This window comes from Salmo trutta, chromosome 23 (genome assembly GCF_901001165.1).
Source record: "Salmo trutta chromosome 23, fSalTru1.1, whole genome shotgun sequence".
In the NCBI taxonomy this organism is placed as follows: domain Eukaryota; kingdom Metazoa; phylum Chordata; class Actinopteri; order Salmoniformes; family Salmonidae; genus Salmo; species Salmo trutta.
Genome location: NC_042979.1, coordinates 30,445,768 through 30,468,275, shown reverse-complemented (window position 1 = coordinate 30,468,275; position 22,508 = coordinate 30,445,768). Strand labels below are relative to the sequence as shown.

General features: G+C 44.3%; 1 protein-coding gene across 4 annotated transcripts in view; it reads right to left on the bottom strand.

Moving 5' to 3' along the window:
* Positions 1 to 18,000, bottom strand: part of myo18b (myosin XVIIIB) — a 60,762-nt gene extending 42,762 nt beyond the window's left edge. For 2 of the 4 annotated variants that reach the window (XM_029709820.1, XM_029709821.1), the window contains exons 1-13: positions 17,858 to 18,000; positions 11,329 to 11,479; positions 10,077 to 10,214; positions 9,341 to 9,808; positions 8,725 to 8,788; positions 5,632 to 5,744; positions 5,303 to 5,470; positions 4,950 to 5,160; positions 4,614 to 4,756; positions 4,336 to 4,436; positions 4,115 to 4,178; positions 3,840 to 3,984; positions 416 to 586 (exon numbers count right to left, since the gene is read on the bottom strand). In XM_029709820.1, the coding sequence (XP_029565680.1) occupies positions 416 to 586; positions 3,840 to 3,984; positions 4,115 to 4,178; positions 4,336 to 4,436; positions 4,614 to 4,756; positions 4,950 to 5,160; positions 5,303 to 5,470; positions 5,632 to 5,744; positions 8,725 to 8,788; positions 9,341 to 9,808; positions 10,077 to 10,214; positions 11,329 to 11,367 (1,825 nt within the window). In that variant the 5' untranslated portion in view covers positions 11,368 to 11,479; positions 17,858 to 18,000. Of the gene's footprint in view, positions 1 to 415; positions 587 to 3,839; positions 3,985 to 4,114; positions 4,179 to 4,335; positions 4,437 to 4,613; positions 4,757 to 4,949; positions 5,161 to 5,302; positions 5,471 to 5,631; positions 5,745 to 8,724; positions 8,789 to 9,340; positions 9,809 to 10,076; positions 10,215 to 11,324; positions 11,480 to 17,857 lie in introns of those variants that run through there. The other 2 variants (XM_029709822.1, XM_029709823.1) reach the window with 2 other exon arrangements.
* Positions 18,001 to 22,508: the final 4,508 nt, after the last annotated feature.

Sequence of the window (22,508 nt, the reverse complement as noted above, 5' to 3'; positions counted from 1 at the left end):
TTTCCCCTAATCCAAACCTTAATTCTTTATGCTAAATCCTAACCTTAGCCCTAACCCCTAGCCTGGCTAACGTTAGCCAGCTAGCTAATGTTAGCCACCTAGCTAGAATTCATAACATATCATACATTTTACGAATTCGTAACATATATTACGTTTTGCAAATTTGTAACATATAATATGAATTGTAATTCATAACAGATCATACGAAATGAATGATGGACATCCACAAATTAATACATACCATATGAAACGTAACATGTCATACTAACTGGATTTGCTTATAGAATAATACGAAATGCTCTGAGACCAGGTTGGAGTGACAGAGTGTGTGTGTGTGTGTGTGTGTGTGTGTGTGTGTGTGTGTGTGTGTGTGTGTGTGTGTGTGTGTGTGTGTGTGTGTGTGTCTCTATCTTACCCTCCTCTGCATCAGTAGTAGCGTGTCTCTCTCTGCCACCCCCAGTGGCTCTCTGCAGCAGTTGTCTGAGGTGGTGTTTGAACACTGCTGTGTGGAGCTCCTCCCCCTCACACCCCAATACACTGCTGGCCACCTGGGCACTGTCGAAACTCACAAACGCCCTACGCCCCACTGGGGTGAGGAGGGGAGGTGGTGAGAGGAGGACAGGGGAAGGGAGGGAGTGGAGAAAAAGGGGATGGAAAAAGAAAAGAAGAGGGTGGAAAACAGAAAGAGAAAGTATTGGTATGACTGTCATGTTTTCATAGGTCCTACTAACCGCTAATCTATATAAAGTATAATCTACAGTATCTTCAGACTATATAAAGTATAATCTACAGTGTCTTCAGACTATATAAAGTATAATCTACAGTGTCTTCAGTTCAGACTATATAAAGTATAATCTACAGTGTCTTCAGACTATATAAAGTATAATCTACAGTGTCTTCAGTAAAGTATTCACACCCCTTGACTTTTTAAAAATTTTATGGCGTTAACCTGTTTAGGATAGGGGGCAGTATTTTCACAGCCGGATAAAAAACGTACCCGATTTAATCTGGTTATTACTCCTGCCCAGAAACTAGAATATGCATATAATGTTTGATTTGGATAGAAAACACCCTAAAGTTTCTAAAACTGTTTGAATGGTGTCTGTGAGTATAACAGAACTCATATGGCAGGCCAAAACCTGAGAAGATTGCATACAGGAAGTGCCCTCTCTGACCATTTCTTGGCCTTCTATAGCCTCTTTATGGAAAATAGAGGATCTCTGCTGTAACGTGACATTTTCTAAGGCTCCCATAGGCTCTCAGAAGGCGCCAGAACGGGGAATGATGACTCTGCAGTCCCTGGCTGAAAAACAGTAGCGCATTTGGATAGTGGTCGATCTGAGAACAATGAAACGGGTGTGCGCATGAAGAGTCCATTTTACATTTTCAGTCTTTGAACGAAATCGACGTCTCCCGGTCGGAATATTATCGCTATTTTACGAGAAAAATCGCATAAAAATTGATTTTAAACAGCGTTTGACATGCTTCGAAGTACGGTAATAGTATATTTTGAATTTTTTTGTCACGATACGCACCGGCGCGTCACCCTTCGGATAGTGTCTTGAACGCAAGAACAAAACGCCGCTATTTGGATATAACTATGGATTATTTGGAACCAAAACAACATTGGGTGTAAACTAGAAGTCCTGGGAGTGCATTCTGACGAAGAACAGCAAAGGTAATCCAATTTTTCTTATAGTAAATCTGAGTTTGGTGAGTGACAAACTTGGTGGGTCTCAAAATAGCTAGCCATGATGGCCGGGCTATCTACTCAGAATATTGCAAAATGTGCTTTCACCGAAAAGCTATTTTAAAATCTGACACCGCGATTGCATAAAGGAGTTCTGTATCTATAATTCTTAAAATAATTGTTATGTTTTTTGTGAACGTTTATCGTGAGTAATTTGGTAAATTCACCAGAAGTTTCGGTGGGTATGCTAGTTCTGAACATCACATGCTAATGTAAAAAGCTGTTTTTTGATATAAATATGAACTTGATTGAACAAAACATGCATGTATTGTATAACATAATGTCCTAGGAGTGTCATCTGATGAAGATCATCAAAGGTTAGTGCTGCATTTAGCTGTGGTTTTGGTTTTTGTGACATTATATGTTAGCTTGAAAAATGTGTGTGTGATTATTTCTGGCTGGGTACTCTCCTGACATAATCTAATGTTTTGCTTTCGTTGTAAAGCCTTTTTGAAATCGGACAATGTGGTTAGATAAAGGAGAATCTTGTCTTTAAAATGGTGTAAAATAGTCATATGTTTGAAAAATTGAAGTTTTTGGATTTCTGAGGTGTTTGTAATTCGCACCACGCCCTATCATTGGATATTGGAGCGGTGTTCCGCTAGCGGAACATCTATATGTAAGAGGTTAAGTCTTATTCTAAAATGGATTAAATACACATAAAACCTCAGCAATCTACACACAATAACCCATAATGAAAAAGCAAAAACAGGTTATTTACATAAGTATTCAGACCCTTTGCTATGAGACTCGAAATTGAGCTCATCCTGTTTCCATTGATCATCATTGAGATGTTTCTACAACTTGATTGGAGTCCACCTGTGGTAAATTCAATTGATTGGACATGATTTGGAAAGGCACACACCTGTCTGTATAAGGTCCCACAGTTGACAGAGCATGTCAGAACAAAAACCAAGCCATGAGGTCGAAGCAATTGTCCATAGAGCTTCGAGACAGGACTGTGTCATGGCACAGATCTGGGGAAGGGTACCAAAACAAATTATGCAGCATTGAAGGTCCCCAAGAACACAGTGGCCTCCATCATTCTTAAATGGAAGAAGTTTGAAACCACCAAGACTTCCTAGAGCTGGCCGCCTGGCCAAACTGAATAATCGGGGGAGAAGGGCCTTGCTCAGGGAGGTGACCAAGAACCCTATAGTCACTCTGACAGAGCTCCAGAGTTCCTCTGTGGAGATGTGAGAACCTTCCAGAATGACAACCATCTCTGCATCACTCTACCAATCAGGCCTTTATGGTAGAGTGGCCAGACGGAAGCCACTCCTCAGTAAAAGGCACATGACAACCCACTTGGAGTTTGCCAAAAGGCACCTAAAGACTCTCAGACCATGAGAAACAAGATTCTCTGGTCTGATGGAACCAAGACTGAACTCTTTGGCCTGAATGCCAAGCATCACACCTGGCACCATCACTACGGTGAAGCGTGGTGGCAGCATCATGCTGTGGGGGTGTTTTTCAATGGCATGGAGGCTAGTCAGGATCAAGGCAAAGATGAACGGAGCAAAGTACAGAGAGATCCTTGATGAAAACCTGCTCCAGAGTGCTCAGGATCTCAGACTGGGGTGAAAGTTCACCTTCCAAAAAGACAATGACCCTAAGCACACAGCCAAGACAACGCAGGAGTGGCTTCGGGACAAGTCTCTGAATGTCCTTGAGTGGCCCAGCCAGAGCCTGGACTTGAACCCGTCTCTGGAGAGACCTGAAAATAGCTGTGCCAAGGTGTGCCATGCTTGCAGTGTCATACCCAAGAAGACTCGAGGCTGTAATCACTGCCAAAGGTGCTTCAACAAAGTACTGAGTAAAGGGTCTAAATACTTATGTAAATGTGATATTTCCGTTTTTTATTTTTAATACATTTGCAAAAATGTCAAAATAACAGCTTTTGCTTTGTCATTATGGGGTATTGCGTGTTGATTGATGAGGGGAAACAACAATTTAATCAATTTTTGAATAAGGCTGTGACCTTGCAAAATGTGGAAAATTTCAAGGGGTCTGAATACTTTCCGAAGGCACTGTAGTATATGGTATGGAGAGAGAGATGATGGTACAGTCTATGGTATAAACTCTATACCTTTACATGCCCCCGCTGCTCCCAGATGGTACAACCCTGCCAGGACATGCCATATTGCTCGTTGCTCATTGGCCGAGAAGCCCAGTGTTTCCATGGCAACCAGCAGCTTGGTGAAGGCCACGGATGCACGCTGCTTTTCTTCCACCTGATGGAGGGATGGAAGGAAAGGAGGGAGGAGGACATAGATGGTAGGAAGCAGGGCCTATTAGTATGTATGTGAGGTAAGTAAGCAATATGGCCAAAAAACACAAAGGTTAGCAACATTTCCTGGTTACCTTGGTGGGAGGGACTATTCCAAAACAGTTGGCTTCTGGGAATTGGTGCATCTGCAGCTCCGTCCTATCAGGAGGAGACAGGAAGTCATGTAAGAGTGTGTGTGTGTGTGTGTGTGTGTGTGTGTGTGTGTGTGTGTGTGTGTGTGTGTGTGTGTGTGTGTGTGTGTGTGTGTGTGTGTGTGTGTGTGTGTGTGTGTGTGTGTGTGTGTTTGTGTGTGTACCTCATCTCTGTACTGAGTCCAGCCAGCATTTGGGAGAAGACCAGGAAGTTACTCTCTCCCTCCATCTTCTGACACACCCTCCACTTCTCTAACATCATAGTCTGGAGGAAAGGAGAGAGGAAGAAATGATCAGGCATTGAGACAATGATACTGAACATAGCAGTATAAGAAATACACTTTGATAATGGGCAACAATTTGTGTGTGTGCATGTTTGTGTTTGTGTGTGCGTGCCTGTGTGTGTGTGCTTATATGTGTGTGTGTGTGTGTGTGTGTGTACCTGTAGGTGTCCGGCAGAGGCCAGTCCAGCATGGTTGAAGTCCAGAGAGAGAACCATGGCGAAGCGAGAAGAGGCATCACTGTGCTGAGAGCTCACACACCCAAATGACCTCAGGATTGTGAACACTGCCTGGATACGCTCCACTGGACACACACACACACACACACACACACACACACACACACACACACACACACACACACACAAACAGATGGAGAGATAACATTATACACAATGTGCTATTACCTCCAACACTCCAACACACATATACGTTATACAGAAATACTTTATATCACATGACATTCCGCATGCACGCAGGAACACACAGGTACTAACCACTGATGCTGTCTCCGGCAGTGCCAGCCTGTTTGAGAAGTGTGTGTGTGAAGGCTTGGCAGGAGGTGGTCTTGCCTGTGCCGCTGCGTCCCACCGCACACACACTCTGGTCCCTGCGGGTGCCCACCATGGAGACATAAACACGCCTGACTAGAGCGGCCAGGGCAGGGGGAGCGTCCCAAACACTGTCCCCACGACGGGAGCGAGGGGTCTAGGGAGAGGAGACATCAATATTCAAGTATCATCTGGTTTCAATGGAACTACATGAAAATAGCGTGTGTGTGTGTGTGTGTGTGTGTGTGTGTGTGTGTGTGTGTGTGTGTGTGTGTGTGTGTGTGTGTGTGTGTGCTCACCTTGCCGTGTTGGTTCAGCGGAGGCCAGAAGTTGATCAGGTTGGGTCCTGCATGTGTGAGAGGCAGGCTGGCTTTAGCTCGACTGGTTAACGTGTGGAGTGCTCCACACTCATTCACACTCTGCAGATCACTCAAGTCTTCACACAGGTCCAACTCAGAGGGATTCAACTGGAGAGAAAAAGAGAGGGACAGAGAGAGAGTGAGAGAGAGATGTCAGAAATTAGAGATATTGTACAGAGAAAGACCATGTGAGAGAGGGATGGAGAGAGAGGAAAAAATAGAGAGAGGGTAAAGGAAAGACAGGAAGTCAGGGGAGAGAGAGAGACTACCTTGTGGATGTCGTGCTCCATGACATCATGCAGTGTTCCATCTGTCTCCATTCTGACTCTCACTAGGCCTGCTGGGAGATCTGGGGTTCCCTCGTCTGGCTTCAGCTGAGTGGCTGGAACACAGAACCCACCAATCACAGAAAAGCTCAGTATAAACCAGTATAAACCTACTAATGGGAAGTCTCAGGACAAATCCATTAGTCACTAAAAGATGACTTTGATGTTTATCATTAACCATGTTTCCATCCACAGATTTTTGGCAAGTAAGGCCACACTGTATTAAAAAAAAGCACGAAAGCTGTGATGGAAACAGGAAGTGTTGGAACAATTTCAGAAATTTCGACAGACAATTTGTTTGTTCGAGTTTGTGGGATCTTTTAGTGTCTGTAAAATTAATTATGCAACAAATTGCGGTTGGAAATGATTTCTTGCCCAATTGTTGATAGAATATCCATCATATGGAGGTAAATTTGAAGTCACACATGGAAAAAAACACTACAAAAGTATGCGGACACACCTTCAAATTAGTGGATTTGTCTATTTAAGCCACACCCGTTGCTGACAGGTGTGTAAAATCGAGCACACCGCCATGTAATCTCCATAGACAAACATTGGCAGTAGAATGGTCTTATTGTCATAGGATGCCATCGTAATAAGATGCCACCTTTCCAACAAGTCAGTTCGTCAAATTTCTGCCCTGCTAGAGTTGCCCCAGTCAACTGTAAGTGCTGTTATTGTGAAGTGGAAATGTCTAGGAGCAACAATGGCTCAGCCGCGAAGTGGTAGGCCACACAAGCTCACAGAACGCGACCGCGAGTGCCACATACTTTACACCACTGCTGTAACTAAGTAAAAAATACTTGAGTACTACTTAAGTCGTTTTTTGGGGTATCTGTATTTTACTTTGCTATTTTTATTTTTGACAGCTTTTATTTCACTACATTCCTAAAGAAAATACTTTTTACTCCGTACATTTTCCCTGACACCCAAAAGCTCCCAAATGCTTAGCAGAACAGGAAAATTGTCTAATTCACACACATATCAAGAGAACATCCCTGGTCATCCCTACAGCATCTGATCTGGCGGACTCACTAAACACATGCTTCATTATGTCTGTGTGTTGGAGTGTTCCCCTGGCTATCCGTAAAAAATTTAAAAAATATAAAAAATGAAAATGGCACAGTCTGGTTTGCTTAATTTAAGGAATTTGAAACGATTTATACTTTTGATACTTAAGTAAATTTGAGCAAATACATTTACTTTTGATACTTAAGTATATTTCACTTTTACTTGAGTCATTTTCTATTAAGGTATCTTTACTTTTACTCAAGTATGACAATTGGGTACTTTTTCCACCACTGAGTTACAGTGAAGGGAAATCTTAATGCTACAGCATAGATAGAATGACATTCTAGACGATTCTATGCTTCCAACTTTGCAGCAACAGTTTGGGGAAGGCCCTTTCCTGTTTCAGCCCCCGTGCACCAAGCGAGGTCCATACAGAAATGCTTTGTCGAGATCGGTGTTTGAAGAACTTGACTGGCCTGCACAGAGCCCTGACCTCCAGCCTATCGAACACCGTTGGGATGAATTGGAACACCGACTGCGGGCCAGGCCTAATCGCCCAACATCAGTGCCGACCTCACTAATGCTCTTGTAGCTGAATGGAAGCAAGTCCCCGCAGCAATGTTCCAACATCTAGTGGAAAGCCTTCCCAGAAGAGTGGAGGTTGATATAGAAGCAAAGGGGGGACCAACTCCATGATTTTGGAATGAGATGTTTGACGTCAGGTGTCCACATACTTTTGGTCATGTAGTGCATGTTGTGTTGTCCTCTTACTACAACTTCAAAAAGCATGCACAGTTTATTAGGCTATAGATGAAATAAGTTATATGATGAACTTCACAGGGTGGTGAAAGTGCACAGTGACGAGCTTGATGCTCCTTTCCAATAAATATCGAGGGTCTTCATTTGTATGCTAGTGACATGACGATGATTCACTTAGCTGCCAATTAACAAATAAGAATGATCTTGCTCTTATCCATCTCAACATATAACCTGTCATCTTAATCAGCAAACTGTTGTCTAGAGAACATGAGCAAAAACCAGACTGAGCAAGTTTGCCATTTTTTGAAACAGTTTGTGTGAAAAACCATCGATTGAGTGGAAAATGCTATGGAAACACAATGAATTCATGTTTTTTATTCAGTACATGATAACTTTAGCGCAAAAGTGTTTTTTAGGTGCACTACGTCACCACGCACAGCCTTTAATCCGCAACAAGTCAATTTTGATGGAAACAGAATCTGGTGGGAAAATGCGCGTATTTTCTTAGTAAGATTTTATAATATTCGTATGAAAATCGGTTGCAAATTGGATGGAAACCTAGGTAGTAAAAGGGATGCAGTCTTCTACAGTAAATACTGTTAACACTACAGTAAATACTGTTAACACTACAGTAAATACTGTTAACACTACAGTAAGCACTGTTAACACTACAGTAAATACTGTTAACACTACAGTAAGCACTGTAGATTTGTCCCAACAGGATTTATTGTTGTTTTGGAGAGAGATGAGGTCTTAGTGAGTTTCCTGGTTGTGGCTCTAGTCTGTATTCTCAGTAATATTCTCAGTATTACTCCCACAGCTACACAGGGATTATCAGGCAGGGTTTATGTACCAGGGGCTTAAACTTTGATATGCATCCCTAATCTTTGATCACCAGTGTGAGTGTGTGTGTGAGTGTGAGTGTGTGTGTGTATCAGTATATGCGTGTGTGTATATGTGGGCATATGAAAAACTAATAGGATTAATGCTGAGTGGCAAGATATTCTACAGTAAACTACAGTAGAGTACATCAAAATACTGCTATAGTACATCAAATACTATTGGTATAGTACATCAGTATACAGTATACAGTATGTCAGGATACTAGTAGCTGTCAAGATGTCTCCCGCAGTATGAAGGGTTGGATACCGGAGGACAGTGGTAAAGCAAGGTACTATTAATACACAACCAATGCAACCCAATACCTCAGAACACACAGCAGTCTACCACACTGCATCACCATTACACTACATTACCACCACTTACCTAGGGAGAAGCCCTCCTTGTGGACGTACCACACAGTGCCAATCTCATACCACACATCCCTCACCTGAGAGAGAGAGAGAGAGAGAGAGAGAGAGAGAGAGAGAGAGAGAGAGAGAGAGAGAGAGAGAGAGAGAGAGAGAGAGAGAGAGAGAGAGAGAGAGAGAGAGAGAGAGAGAGAGAGAGAGAGAGAGAGAGAGAGAGAGAGAGAGAGAGAGAGAGAGAGAGAGAGAAAGAAAGAAAGAAAGAAAGAAAGAAAGAAAGAAAGAAAGAAAGAAAGAGGAGAAAGAAAGTGAGAGATGAAAAATCCTATGTGTATTCTACGGCATGCAGTGTGTGTGTTCTGTGAGTAAGTCGAGGTTCCAGTGTGTGTCTGTGTGTGTCTGTCAGTGCGCATGTGTGTGTCTGCTACATTGTTTTCAATGTAACCTGGGAGTAAGCAGCATCGCTCTGCGAGAGGCTTGACGTGTTCATTTTGCGACGCCCCAGTGGAGCAAGTATGTAAGGGAGTGTGTGTGTGTGTGTGTGTGTGTGTGTGTGTGTGTGTGTGTGTGTGTGTGTGTGTGTGTGTGTGGTATGCACAGTAGATATCCTATGATAGGTCCACGTGACATCATACCTCTTTCCTCTTGTGTTGTGTTAAGGTAGTGTCTGCTTGTTGCCCCTCAGGCTCCAGTCTCTCTTCTATCACTCCCTCTTTCTTCTCCTCTTTCTGCTTCTCTTTCTTTCCTTCCATCTTTGGCTTTTTGGCATCATTTGTCACCTTCTCTTTCCCTGACTTCACTTCCTGCCCCTGCAGCTCTGATGTAACTTCTTGTTTTTGCTTCAGCTGCTCTGTTGTCATTTCCTGTTTCTGTGGCTCTGAGGTCACTTCCTTTTTGGCTGTGTCCCCCAAGGGTGGGCTCTTGATTTCGGGGGAAATTATTTGCCGGGACGAGGAGGTCTTGAGATCTGATTGGTTGGAGTGGCGGCCTCGCTCTCCATTGACCAAATGCTCATTTCGTAGGGCCATCTCAGCTTCCAGGATTGGTGGAGTCTGGTCTGGGAGGAGGAACTGCTGCACCAGGTTGTCACTCAGTTTACTGGGCTGGAAAGAAACAAGATGGACGCCACCCCGGTAAGTAAAAACACATAGCACCCTCCTGCCTTTACTTCACCATTGGCTGACTTGCTGTTGACCCTCTGAAAAAACTGGTTATTCTTTTCCAATTGTCTCTCTCGCGTTCTAACTCCACCCTTCCCTCCATCCCTTTCTATCTTCTCCTCTTTAATCTGTACTTTCCCTCCCTCACTCTCTCCATCCCCCTCCTTCAATTCCACTCTCTTTCACCCCTTCATCTCTCTCTCTCTCTTACCGCCTTCTCTTCTTTGACCTCAGGTTCTTTTTGTTTGGTCTCCTTCTCTGTCTCCCTGACCAGCTGTTTGAGGAAGCCTCCTGGTAGGGCTGACAGAGGAGGCGGAGGAGAGGTGGGCTCTTCTTTCTTCTCCTTTATCTGTAGAGTGGAATGGAGGGATGGAGAGGGTAAGACTGATATGACAGACACAGGCCTTGTTCAAATACAAATGTACACATTCATCCTTTCATCCTTGTAGAAAAGAGGATGTATTTTCACAGTATGTATTTGAACCTATATTTGACAGTTGATGTAATTTGAACAGGGCCACAGACCAATGCTTCCATGCAGAGTCAGATATACTGTTAGAAATAGATGCAATGCAGTCTATGCTCAGCACAGGCTCAACAGCTATATACTGTGATAGCAGGATAGCTCACACACACACACACACACACACACACACACACACACACACACACACACACACACACACACACACACACACACACACACACACACACACACACACACACACACACACACACAGACACACACAAACACATGCTACTGTGGAACAGCAAATATCATCTACTTTGAGGACTGCAGATCAGTTGAGTTCACAGAGTTTCCTCTTGGCCACAAACAGGTGTGAATTACTGACACAGATTATATAAACGGTGTGTAACTACTTAACAACTAGTGAATGACTAGGTCATTCAATACCACCAGAGGTAATGGTCTGATTAGATTTAACCTGATGTTACTGTGGAGACAGGAGGACAGAAAGGTCAGTAAGACAACTCTCCTCTCTCTCCTGTCCTCTGCTCAGATGTGGTCTAAAGATGTTACTGGTCCATAATGCTAACATATAGAGACATAAGAATGACATCGGGATTGGTAATAGAGGAGTGAATTCAATTATTGAGTGAGTGAGTGAGTGAGTGAGTGAGTGAGTGAGTGAGTGAGTGAGTGAGTGAGTGAGTGAGTGAGGTAGGGGTGTGTGTGGTGCTCTGGTTACTGTAGGTACACACAGGAGTGGTTGTATTTGCAGATGGGAGATGCAAAGCAGGGTGTGGGACATACAGTAGTCCACACATAGAACAACAAATCCAGAACACACAGGCTGATAATTCTAGACTACAGACATCTTCAACATGACTCACTAGAACACACATTAAGGGAACACACAACTAGAACACAAACAGAGTAAAGACCATTCCAGACTATTCTAGGACATAAATGCCTCATGCCACATCATCTCTGCACCTCCCTTCTGCTCCCAGAGCTTTAAGCGTGAGGAAAGTGCCATGGCAACGGCTGCTGGGGGAGGAGTCAGGGGTGAGGGGTCAAACAGTCAGAGGTCAGCGTGATGTGATGTCAGAGTGGGGGTGGGACAACACATAAACGGTGACACTGTGAACCTGGGATGGAGAGAAACAAGAATGAGAGAAAGAGGGATGGAGAAAGGAAAAAATAGAGAGGGAGAAAGATAGGCAGAGAAGAAAGAGGGAAATTCACTCTTCAATTTTTTGTTTTATACCTACAACCTAAAATGGTTCTTTGGCTGTCCCCATAGCAGAACCTTTTGCAGAACCCTTTTGTTTCCAGGTAGAAACCTTTTAGTTCCAGGTAGAACCCTTGTCGGTTCCATGTAGAACCCCCATCCTTGGAAAAATATGAGTTGTCCCCCCAATATATCACTGAAACATAACTATGTAATTTAAATAATATTAATAATACGCAATGAAAGCAATTGTGCTGATTATAGACACTTAATAGCACGTTTTTAAGTTTCAAAAGATTGCGACCCCCCCACCCTTTGCCTCACAATGTTTTGATCCACTGCCAGTTCCTTAGTTGGCAAGGTAACAGAGGGGTCGTATCTACTGTCTGAAAGGCACTCAATGAACGTAACTGACGTGAGGTTAATCCAGTCAATCGCGCACACACACTAGCTGAATATGCAGAGCTAGCGCGCAAATATTAACTATTAAGCTAGCTAGTACCTATTCCATTTATGTGGCCTCGTCAAAGATGGAATCTTTGCTATCGTCAATTTATTCCAAGATCAGCAGGCAGATGATGTAAGTTAGTGCTTCAAAGTCCCTGCGATAAGGTTAGCGATAAACTGAAGTCCAAACTCAACAGAACTACACTCTCTTCTACCATTGTCTTAAATATATGTAATGGTCTCGTTGCAAAAGCTAAATTGTCGCAAGGGAACTTTTATTTATTTATTTTATTTCACCTTTATTTAACCCGGGTAGCAAAGATTATAGCAAACACTACTGAAACGGAATTGGTGCTCGCTAGCTTTGCAAATTCAGCTATTGTTGGAAGCCAGCCAATATGAAACAAACTATTAAAATTACAAAAGGTTGCAGCATATGTTGTGTAAATGGTGAACTCATACAGCTGTCAACTCTTGTCATTTTAATCCGTTTCACATTTGCTAGCTACCTTTTAGATCGAAGCCCAAATAGAATGATAAAAGATAAGATGATAGAAGCCCATCTTCTACTGTAAATAACCTACACACTGTGTGTGTGTGTGTAGCCAGCCAGCCAGCCAGGTAGAAAAATGGCAGAAAAATAAAAGACGGACATCCGAGTATTTTTCAGTACAGCAAAACGCAAAGTAAGAACCCTAATAGCCTAATATCTCAAAGACTAGTTGATAAAATGTTCATAAGAAAGAAATGAAATTCTAATGGAAATGTTTCACAATGATGTCATTAGGCAGAGCAGGCAACAGATGGCACACAGACAGCAGAGTTGGGGACAGATATGCAGGGACAGACTGGCAGAGACAGGGAGTCTCAGGTAAGTTTGTTGAGTCTTTGTTTGGCAACATTATGAAAGGTTCTCCATTTTTTTACTTGTAAAATAGGAACATAATTGGAAAATGCCATGGATACCCCCACTCTCAACTTAAACTGGTGACTGAACTAAGATTTGTTAAAGGCAATGGTATTGCTGTTGTGATTAGTTGTGTAGTTTTGGGTACCGGTAGTTAGGAGTACGGCAAACACCTTGTTTCTTTGGTTCCTCAATATACATTTACCATATTACAATGTAGGCTATGTGTTACAGCACTACTTTCGGTGTCCCCCTCAGGAATTGCTCTTGAGAAAATTTAATGTAATTGTCCCCTCCAAAGTTGATGTCAGATTTTCGCCCCTGGTTCTATATGGAACCCAAAAGGATTCTACCTGGACCAAATAAGGGTTATTATGCGGACAGCCGAAAAACCCTTTTGGAACCCTTTTTTCTACGAGTATAGGGATGGAGAGAAACAGGCAAAGCGAAGACAGAGGGAAGATGGAGAGAGAGATAGAGATGGAGATGGATAAAGTATACATTGAAAGATACACTTTATATTCAAAAGTATGTGGACACCCCTTCAAATGAGTGGATTCGGCTATTTCAGCCACACCTGTTACTGACAAGTGTACACAATCGAGCACACAGCCATGCAATATCCCAACATTGGCAGTAGAATGGCCTTACTGAAGACCTCAGTGACTTTCAACGTGGCACCGTCATAGGATGCCACATTTCCAACAAGTCAGTTCGTAAATTTTCTGCCCAGCTAGAGCTGCCCCAGACAACTGTAAGTGCTGTTATTGTGAAGTGGAAACGTCTGTCCTCGGTTGCAACACTCACTACCGAGTTCCAAACTGCCTCTGGAAGCAACGTCAGCACAAGAACTGTTCACCACCTGGCAGTCTGACGGACGAATCTGGGTTTGGCGCATGCCAAGAGAACTCTACCTGCCTGAATGCATAGTGTCAACTGTAAAGTTTGGTGGAGGAGGAATAATGGTCTGGGGGTGTTTTTCATGGTTCGGGCCCCTTAGTTCCAATGAAGGGAAATCTTAACGCAACAGCATACAATTACATTCTAGACGATTCTGTTCTTCCAACTTTGTGGCAACAGTTTGGGGAAGGCCCTTTCCTGTTTCAGCATGACAATGTCCCCGTGCACAAAGCGAAGTCCATACAGAAATTGATTGTTGAGATTGGTGTGGAAGAACTTTACTGGCCTGCACAGAGCTCTGACCTCAACCCCATCAAACACCTTTGGGATGAATTGGAACACTGACTGCGAGCCAGGCCTAACCGCCCAACATCAGTGCCCGACCTCACTAATGCTCTTGTGGTTGAATGGAAGCTAATCCCTGCATCAATGTTCCAACATCAAGTGGAAAACCTTCCCAGAAGAGTGGAGGCTGTTATAGCAGTAAAGGGGGGACCAACTCCATATTAATGCCCATAATTTCAGAATGAGATGTTTGACGAGCTGGTGTAATGTATGTTGAGCAGTGTTTCTCAAACAGTAAGTTCAGAATCACGTGTTATGGTGCACCATGTTTTCTGATGACATGTAGTAACCACTGCTGACAACACATGATGAAACACCTCACGGTGTGGTGGAATACAAGACAGGTGGCAGATCACTCAACACCAGCCTCACACAAATCAGCTGTCTCTCAGAAATATCACTCTTTCTAGTGAAGTCATAAGCACACAAGCACTCTCACATATCTAGACAACTGCACAACCTCTCACAAACTACTGTTTCTTCCCTCACCAACACACTCCCCACCTGGGTCTCGTGTACAGCTCTCCTTTCCTCTGGTTTCTGCCTGACTCAGCTGTCCGATCCATTGGACTTCTCAGACACATACTCCCCTGACCTCTACTCCCCTGGGCCCAGATTCACAAAACCTTCTTTCGAAGAAATTTCTTCTTAACTGCCATTTTGTCCTTAACTATAGACTTAAGAATAACATTAAGCAAAGTTCCTACTCCTCAAAAAGGTTATTGGAAATTGTAGTGCACTTCTTATGTTTCTCCATAATTAAGCAAAAAGTTTAAAAGAAATGTGATTATTGAAAATTAAGTTATTGGAAATGTCCTTAATTCCAAGATAGCTAAACCCTTGTCTTAAACTCAGGGTAGTGAGAGAATAAGCTCACGAAAGCAATTGAACATGTTTAATTCACTCACAAACTTCAACTGAAAGTTTCAGTATTGATTATTTTAGAACAGTAATCTCAGTAGGAAATATGCTAACATGATTGCCATTGCTAGCTAGATAGCTAGCTAAAACGGTTGCCTAGCAACAAACATTTTAAGAACATTTTTTTTTAAGTTATTTGCAAAGTTTGTAAGAAAATCATTAAATCTAAAGATATTGTTGAGGAATTACAATTAAGAACTATCTTATCTTCTTCCTTTTTTTTTCTTAGGAAGCTTCTTAAGTTTTTGCGTAAGCTCAGTTGGTAGAGCATGGTGTTTGCAACGCCAGGGTTGTGGGTTCGATTCCCACGGGGGGCCAGCACAGGAAAAAAAAATTTTTTATGAAATGTATGCATTCACTACTGTAAGTCGCTCTGGATAAGAGCGTCTGCTAAATGACTAAAATGTAAATGTAAATGTGTTTTGTGAATCTGGGCCCTGGCCCTTACAGACAGACAGACAGAGGATGTCAGTTGGGTGAAGGGCAGTTCAGGTGGTGTGTGTGAGGAGGGAGAAAAGGCTTTAAGATTTTATGAAAATATTGGGTATTGGCAAGTACAGTATATCCAAGGTCAGAAAGACTGTGGCTGGTTGGTTTAGGAGTATGACACAGACTGGCAGGCAGACCTGTTGTGGACAGTCTCTGATCAACACAACACCAATGAAGCCTACGTCAACTCATCTCTGAGGGGGATGATGTCTGTGAGTATGACATCCAGACCGCCATCTTAATAGATATTTATACTTCAGTGTTCACCTGTTGATTCACCACAACACATTTCTGGGTGATATGTAAGCAACCGTTTTAACTGTGTCAGATCTGTTCAGCCATCATGCTGTGTCCATGGCATGATCCCGCGAACAGTGGCTCAATTCCGAAGCTTTCCAAACTTTTATCTCCCACCTGAAGCGACTCCAATTTCTTGTGATCCACCCAATCAATAGTGACAACCCTGTCAACTTGATAGAACATGACATAACCCATCCTATATGGGGAAGTGTTATATTCTGTCTTTAACAGCAGTCACACTTTCAGGCAGCTACTGTACACCAGGCCCTCTACCCTGTCCTTTCCTCTACCCCTCCACCCTGTCCTCTCCTCTACCCCTCTACCCTGTCCTCTCCTCTACCCCTCTACCTTGTCCTCTCCTCTACCCCTCTCCTCTACCCCTCTACCTTGTCCTCTCCTCTACCCCTCTACCCTGTCCTCTCCTCTACCCCTCTACCCTGTCCTTTCCTCTACCCCTCCACCCTGTCCTCTCCTCTACCCCTCTACCCTGTCCTCTCCTCTACCCCTCTCCTCTACCCCTCTACCCTGTCCTCTCCTCTACCCCTCTCCTCTACCCCTCTACCCTGTCCTCTCCTCTACCCCTCTCCTCTACCCCTCTACCTTGTCCTCTCCTCTACCCCTCTACCCTGTCCTCTCCTCTACCCCTCTCCTCTACCCCTCTACCTTGTCCTCTCCTCTACCCCTCTCCTCTACCCCTCTACCCTGTCCTCTCCTCTACCCCTCTCCTCTACCCCTCTACCTTGTCCTCTCCTCTACCCCTTTCCTCTACCCCTCTACCCTGTCCTCTCCTCTACCCCTCTCCTTCTCATCCACCCCTCTCCTCTACCCCTCTCCTCTACCCCTCTACCCTGTCCTCTCCTCTACCCCTCTCCTCCACCCCTCTACCCTGTCCTCTCCTCTACCCCTCTCCTCTACCCCTCTACCCTGTCCTCTCCTCTACCCCTCTCCTCTACCCCTCTACCCTGTCCTCTCCTCTACCCCTCTCCTTCTCATCCACCCCTCTCCTCTACCCCTCTCCTCTACCCCTCTACCCTGTCCTCTCCTCTACCCCTCTCCTCCACCCCTCTACCCTGTCCTCTCCTCCACCCCTCTCCTCTACCCCTCTACCCTGTCCTCTCCTCTACCCCTCTACCCTGTCCTCTCCTCTTACCCCTCTACCTTGTCCTCTCCTCTACCCCTCTCCTCTACCTTGTCCTCTCCTCTACCCCTCTACCTTGTCCTCTCCTCTACCCCTCTACCTTGTCCTCTCCTCTACCTCTACCCTGTCCTGTCCTCTCCTCTACCTCTACCTTGTCCTCTCCTCTACCCCTCCACCCTACCCCTCTCCTCTACCCCTCTACCTTGTTCTCTCCTCTACCCCTCTACCTTGTCCTCTCCTCTACCCCTCCACCCTACCCCTCTACCCTGTCCTCTCCTCTACCCTGTCCTCTCCTCTACCTCTACCTTGTCCTCTCCTCTACCCCTCCACCCTACCCCTCTCCTCTACCCCTCTACCTTGTCCTCTCCTCTACCCCTCCACCCTACCCCTCTACCCTGTCCTCTCCTCTACCCCCTACCCTACCCTCTCCTCTACCCCTCTACCCTACCCTCTCCTCTACCCCCTACCCTACCCTCTCCTCTACCCCTCTACCCTACCCTCTCCTCTACCCCCTACCCTACCCTCTCCTCTACCCCTCTACCCTACCCACTCCACTTTCCACTACCCCTCCTCTCTACACTCTCTTTCTCCTACCCCTCTACCCTACCCTCTTTCCCCTACCCCCTCTCCCCTACCCCTGTCCTCTCTCTCTACCCTACCCAGCCCTTCTTTGTCTCTTTTCCCCCATCCTCTCTCTCCTTTTCCCTTAACCTGCTCTCCCCTATCTGTCCCTCAGTCCAAAGATCCACCCAGGGCTCTAGAAATAAAGTCATGAGAACAAACTCTGTCTCTGTCTTATATTTTCTGACATTTCACACAAATACACACTAAACTCAAAGTTCACCTACCTTATGATGGCTAATACTCAACACAGGAACTCCAAATGTACTGCTTTAGAATCCTAATCTTGTGAGGCCAAAGAGAGAGGCTCACTGTCCCACTGTCAAACAGAAACACACACCGACACACACACTCAGACAAGCCGAATGGGGCACCCAGCAATGCAGTCAGAAATAGAGTGACACAGACAGCCATCTCTCTCTCTCACACACACACACACACACACACACACACACACACACACACACACACACACACACACACACACACACACACACACACACACACACACAGTTCTATTATTATGACACACACACACAGATAAGGGAGGCAGCTGGCTTGCCACCAGATTGAGCTATAAATATAGTGGGACTGGGGGAGGTGGTAGGGATACTACCCTGTTAGGAGAACTGGATTTTAGCAAATGACAGGGGAGAGAGGGGACAGAGAAAGAAAGAGAGAAAGAGTGAGAGGTGAGAGAGAGAATACAGTTGGGGCAAAGCAATGGGTAAAAGATGATGCTGTAGCAAACTAAGGCATCCTGCATCTTCATTTGTCTAAGGTTTAGACTTTAGGTCTAAACAACCCAACAGATAAATGGCATATAGAAACTGAGGCGAGAGAGTGGAAAGCTGGAATGAATGTATTGGCTATTGGGATTTGGACATAAGAGTGATGGATTGCTGTTGATGTTAGACTGAAACAAACACACACACAAACTCTAAGCCCAAAGCCCATTCCATAGCAACTGCTAGAAAAAGCCAGGTATCTCTGAATTGGGTTACATTAACCCTTACACTTTTCCAAACCTTAATCTAATTCTCCTAACCTGCTACATTACTTCTCCTAGCCTGCTGCGTAAATTGACCTAACCTGATGCGGAAAGTCAATTCTGGCCAATTCTGACATAAACTGTATCCCATCTAGTCAAAACCGTTCTAACCTGACTGACAGCTACAGCTGAGAGAGGAAGAGCCTCATAAAGCAAGACAGGGGATTGGATTAAGATGGCCGAGTTCACCAGGGAGGAGTGAAAATGTGTTTTATAAGCAGGCTGGCTGCCTCCAGGGATGAGTTGGGTGCCTCGTTCAAAGCCGATGGCACAGAATAAAGTGACATATGTCAAGCACGTGGAGTAATGATTTATAATTCAGAGTTTTCACATGCATACAGTGCATTCGGAAAGTATTCAGACCCCTTCACTTTTTCCACATTTTGTTACGTTACAGCCTTATTCTAAAATGGATTGAATATATTTTTTCACCAATCAATCTACACACAATACCACATAATGACAAAGCAAAAACAAATTTGGCAAATCTATAAAAAAAAATCTAAAACAGAAATACCTCTTTTTACATAAATATTCAGACCCTTTGCTATGAGACTCAAAATTTTGCCCAGGTGCATCCTGTTTCCATTGATCATCCTTGAGATGTTTCTACAACTTGATTGGAGTCCACCTGTGGTAAATTCAATTGATTGGACATGATTTGGAAAGGCCCACACCTGTCTGTATAAGGTCCCACAGTCGACAGTGCATGTTAGAGCAAAAACAAAGCCATGAAGTCGAAGGAATTGTCCGTATAACTCAGAGACAGGATTGTGTCGAGGCACAGATCTGGGGAAGGGTCCCCAAGAGCACAGTGGCCTCCATCATTGTTAAATGGAACCACCAAGACTCTTCCTAGAGATGGCCGCCCGGCCAAACTGAATAATCAGGGGAGAAGGGCCTTGCTCAGGGAGGTGACCAAGAACCCGATGGTCACTCTGACGGAGCTCCAGAGTTCCTCTGTGGAGATGGGAGAACCTTCCAGAAGGACAACCATCTCTGCAGCACTCCCCCAATCAGGCCTTTATAGTAGAGTGGCTAGACAGAAGCCACTCCTCACTTTTCCTAAAGGCCCCTAAAGGACTCTCAGACCATGAGCAACAAGATTCTCTGTTCTGATGAATCCAAGATTGAACTCTTTGGCCTGAATGCCAAGTGTCACATCTGGAGGAAACCTGGCACCATCCCTACGGTGAAGCATGGTGGTGGCAGCATCCTGCTGTGGGGATGTTTTTCAGCAGCAGGGACTGGGAGACTGAGGGAAAGATTAATGGAGCAAAGTACAGAGAGATCCTTGATGAAAACGTGCTCCAGAGCGCTCAGGACCTGACTGTGGAGAAGGTTCCCCTTCCAACAGGACAACAACTCTAAGCCCACAGCCAAGACAATGCAGGAGTGGCTTCGGGACAAGCCAGAGCCTGGACTTAAACCTGATCGAACATCTCTGGAGAGACCTAATAGCTGTGCAACGATACTCCCCATCCAACCTGACAGAGTTTGAGAGGATCTGCAGAGAAGACTCGAGGCTGTAATTGCTGGCAAAGGTTATTCAACAAAGTACTGAGTAAAGGGTCTGAATACCAATGTAAATGTGATATTTCAATTTGGTCAAATTTCTACAAACATGTTTTTGCTTTGCCATTATGGGGTATTGTGTGTAGATTGGTGAGAAAAAAATTACAATTTAATCCATTTTAGAATACGGCTGTAGCATAACAAAATATGGAAAAAATGAAAGGGTCTGAATATTTTCTGAATGTACTGTTAGTGTTTGTTTGCTTTGATAAAATCCCCATATGTCCTTCATCTGCTTTCCCAATGAAAACTAGTTTGAAAATGTGAACATATATTTTATGGAAGACATGTATGTTCCTGAATGATGTACCAGGATGTACTGTTCCATCTGAGAGGGGCGCTACTTCCTCACTGGTTTGCCTGGTCACATCACGTTCCATAGACCGGTGCACCCTGTTTCAGCCAAACTGAACTTCAGGGTGAGGAGCTTGGTGAAGTAAAGAGAGGAGTGAGGCGGACAGAAGAGGTGGGGACAGGGGAGGAAAAAGGACTGGAAGCACTGACCTATCCCAAGAATCCCCCAGCGCCCTCTTGGGCACACAGTGTGCAGAACAGGTTTCAGGAGGGCACATCAAGTATTATGGTATCAAGGGTTCAGTGTCAGGTACTTCTCCAAGTTTCTACATTAAATGTGTTATAAAACAGGGGTACATTTATTTATAATCATTCAGTAGCTGGATTTTATTGAAAAATTGTCAGATTGTTTGAACATGAACACATTAAAAGAGCTACAGCACATGACACCTGCCCGTCTAACATCTAATTCCAAAATCATGGAGATTAGTATGGAGTTGGTCCCCCTTTGCTGCTATAACAGCCTCCACTCTTCTGAGAAGGCTTTTCATTAGATGTTGGAACATTGCTGTGGGGACTTGCTTCCTTTCAGCTACAAGAGCATTAGTGAGCTCGGGCACTGATGTTGGGTGATTAGGCCTGTCTCGCAGTCGGCGTTCCAATTCATCCCAAATGTGTTCGATGGGGTTGAGGTCAGGGCTCTGTGCAGGCCAGTCAATTTCTTCCACACCAATCTCGACAAACCATTTCTGTATGGGGCATTGTCATGCTTAAACAGGAAAGGACATTCCCCAAACTGTTGCCACAAAGTTGGAAGCACAGAATCATCTAGAATGGTGAAGCGTGATTCATCACTACAGAGAACGCGTTTCCACTGCTCCAGAGTCCAATGGCGGCGAGCTTTACACCACTCCCGCCAACGCTTGGCATTGTAATCTTAGGCTTGTGGCTGCTTGACCACGGAAACCCATTTCATTAAGTTATTGTGCTGACGTTGCTTCCAGAGGCAGTTTGGAACTCAGTAGTGAGTGTTGCAACCGAGGACAGATGATTTTTACGTGCTTCAGCACTCGACGGTCCCATTATGTGAGCTTGTGTGGCCTACCTCTTCGCGGCTGAGCCGTTGTCGCTCCTAGACGTTTCCACTTCACAATAACAGCACTTACAGTTGACTGGGGCAACTCTAGCAGGGCAGAAATTTGACGAACTGACTTTTTGGGAATGTGGCATCCTATGACGGTGCCACGTTGAAAGTCACTGAGCTCTTCAGTATGGCAATTCAACTGCCAATGTCTGTTTATGGAGATTGCATGGCTGTGTGCTGGATTTTATGCACCGGTCAGCAACAGGTGAGGCTGAACTAGCCCAATCCACTAATTTGAAAGGGTGTCCACATACTTGTGTGTATATATAGTGTATATGTAATATTTATGCATTGTAATTCAGAAAATGTCTTTAATATATCTACAGTAATATTGGAATGAAAACAAATTGAGCCCACACAAAATTGCATTCTAATGGTGTGTAACAGTGTAGGTTCCGTCCCTCTCTTCGTCCCAACCTGGGCTCGAACCAGGGACCCTTGCACACATAAACAACAGTCACCCACGAAGCATTGTTACCCATCGCGTTCCAAGGGGAACAACCACTTCAGGTCTCAGAGTGAGTGACACAATTTTTCCAACAATTGTTTAGACAGATTATTTAATTTATAATTCACTGTATCAAAATTCCAGTGGGTCAGAAGTTTACATTCACTAAATTGACTGTGCCTTTAAACAGCTTGGAAAATTCCAGAAAATATGTCATGGCTTTAGAAGTTTCTGATAGGCTAATTGACATTATTTGAGTCAATCCATCACCTGTGGATGTATATCAAGGCCTACCTTCAATCTCAGTGCCTCTTTGCTTGACATCATGGGAAAATCAAAAGAAATCAGTCAAGACCTTAGAAAAAA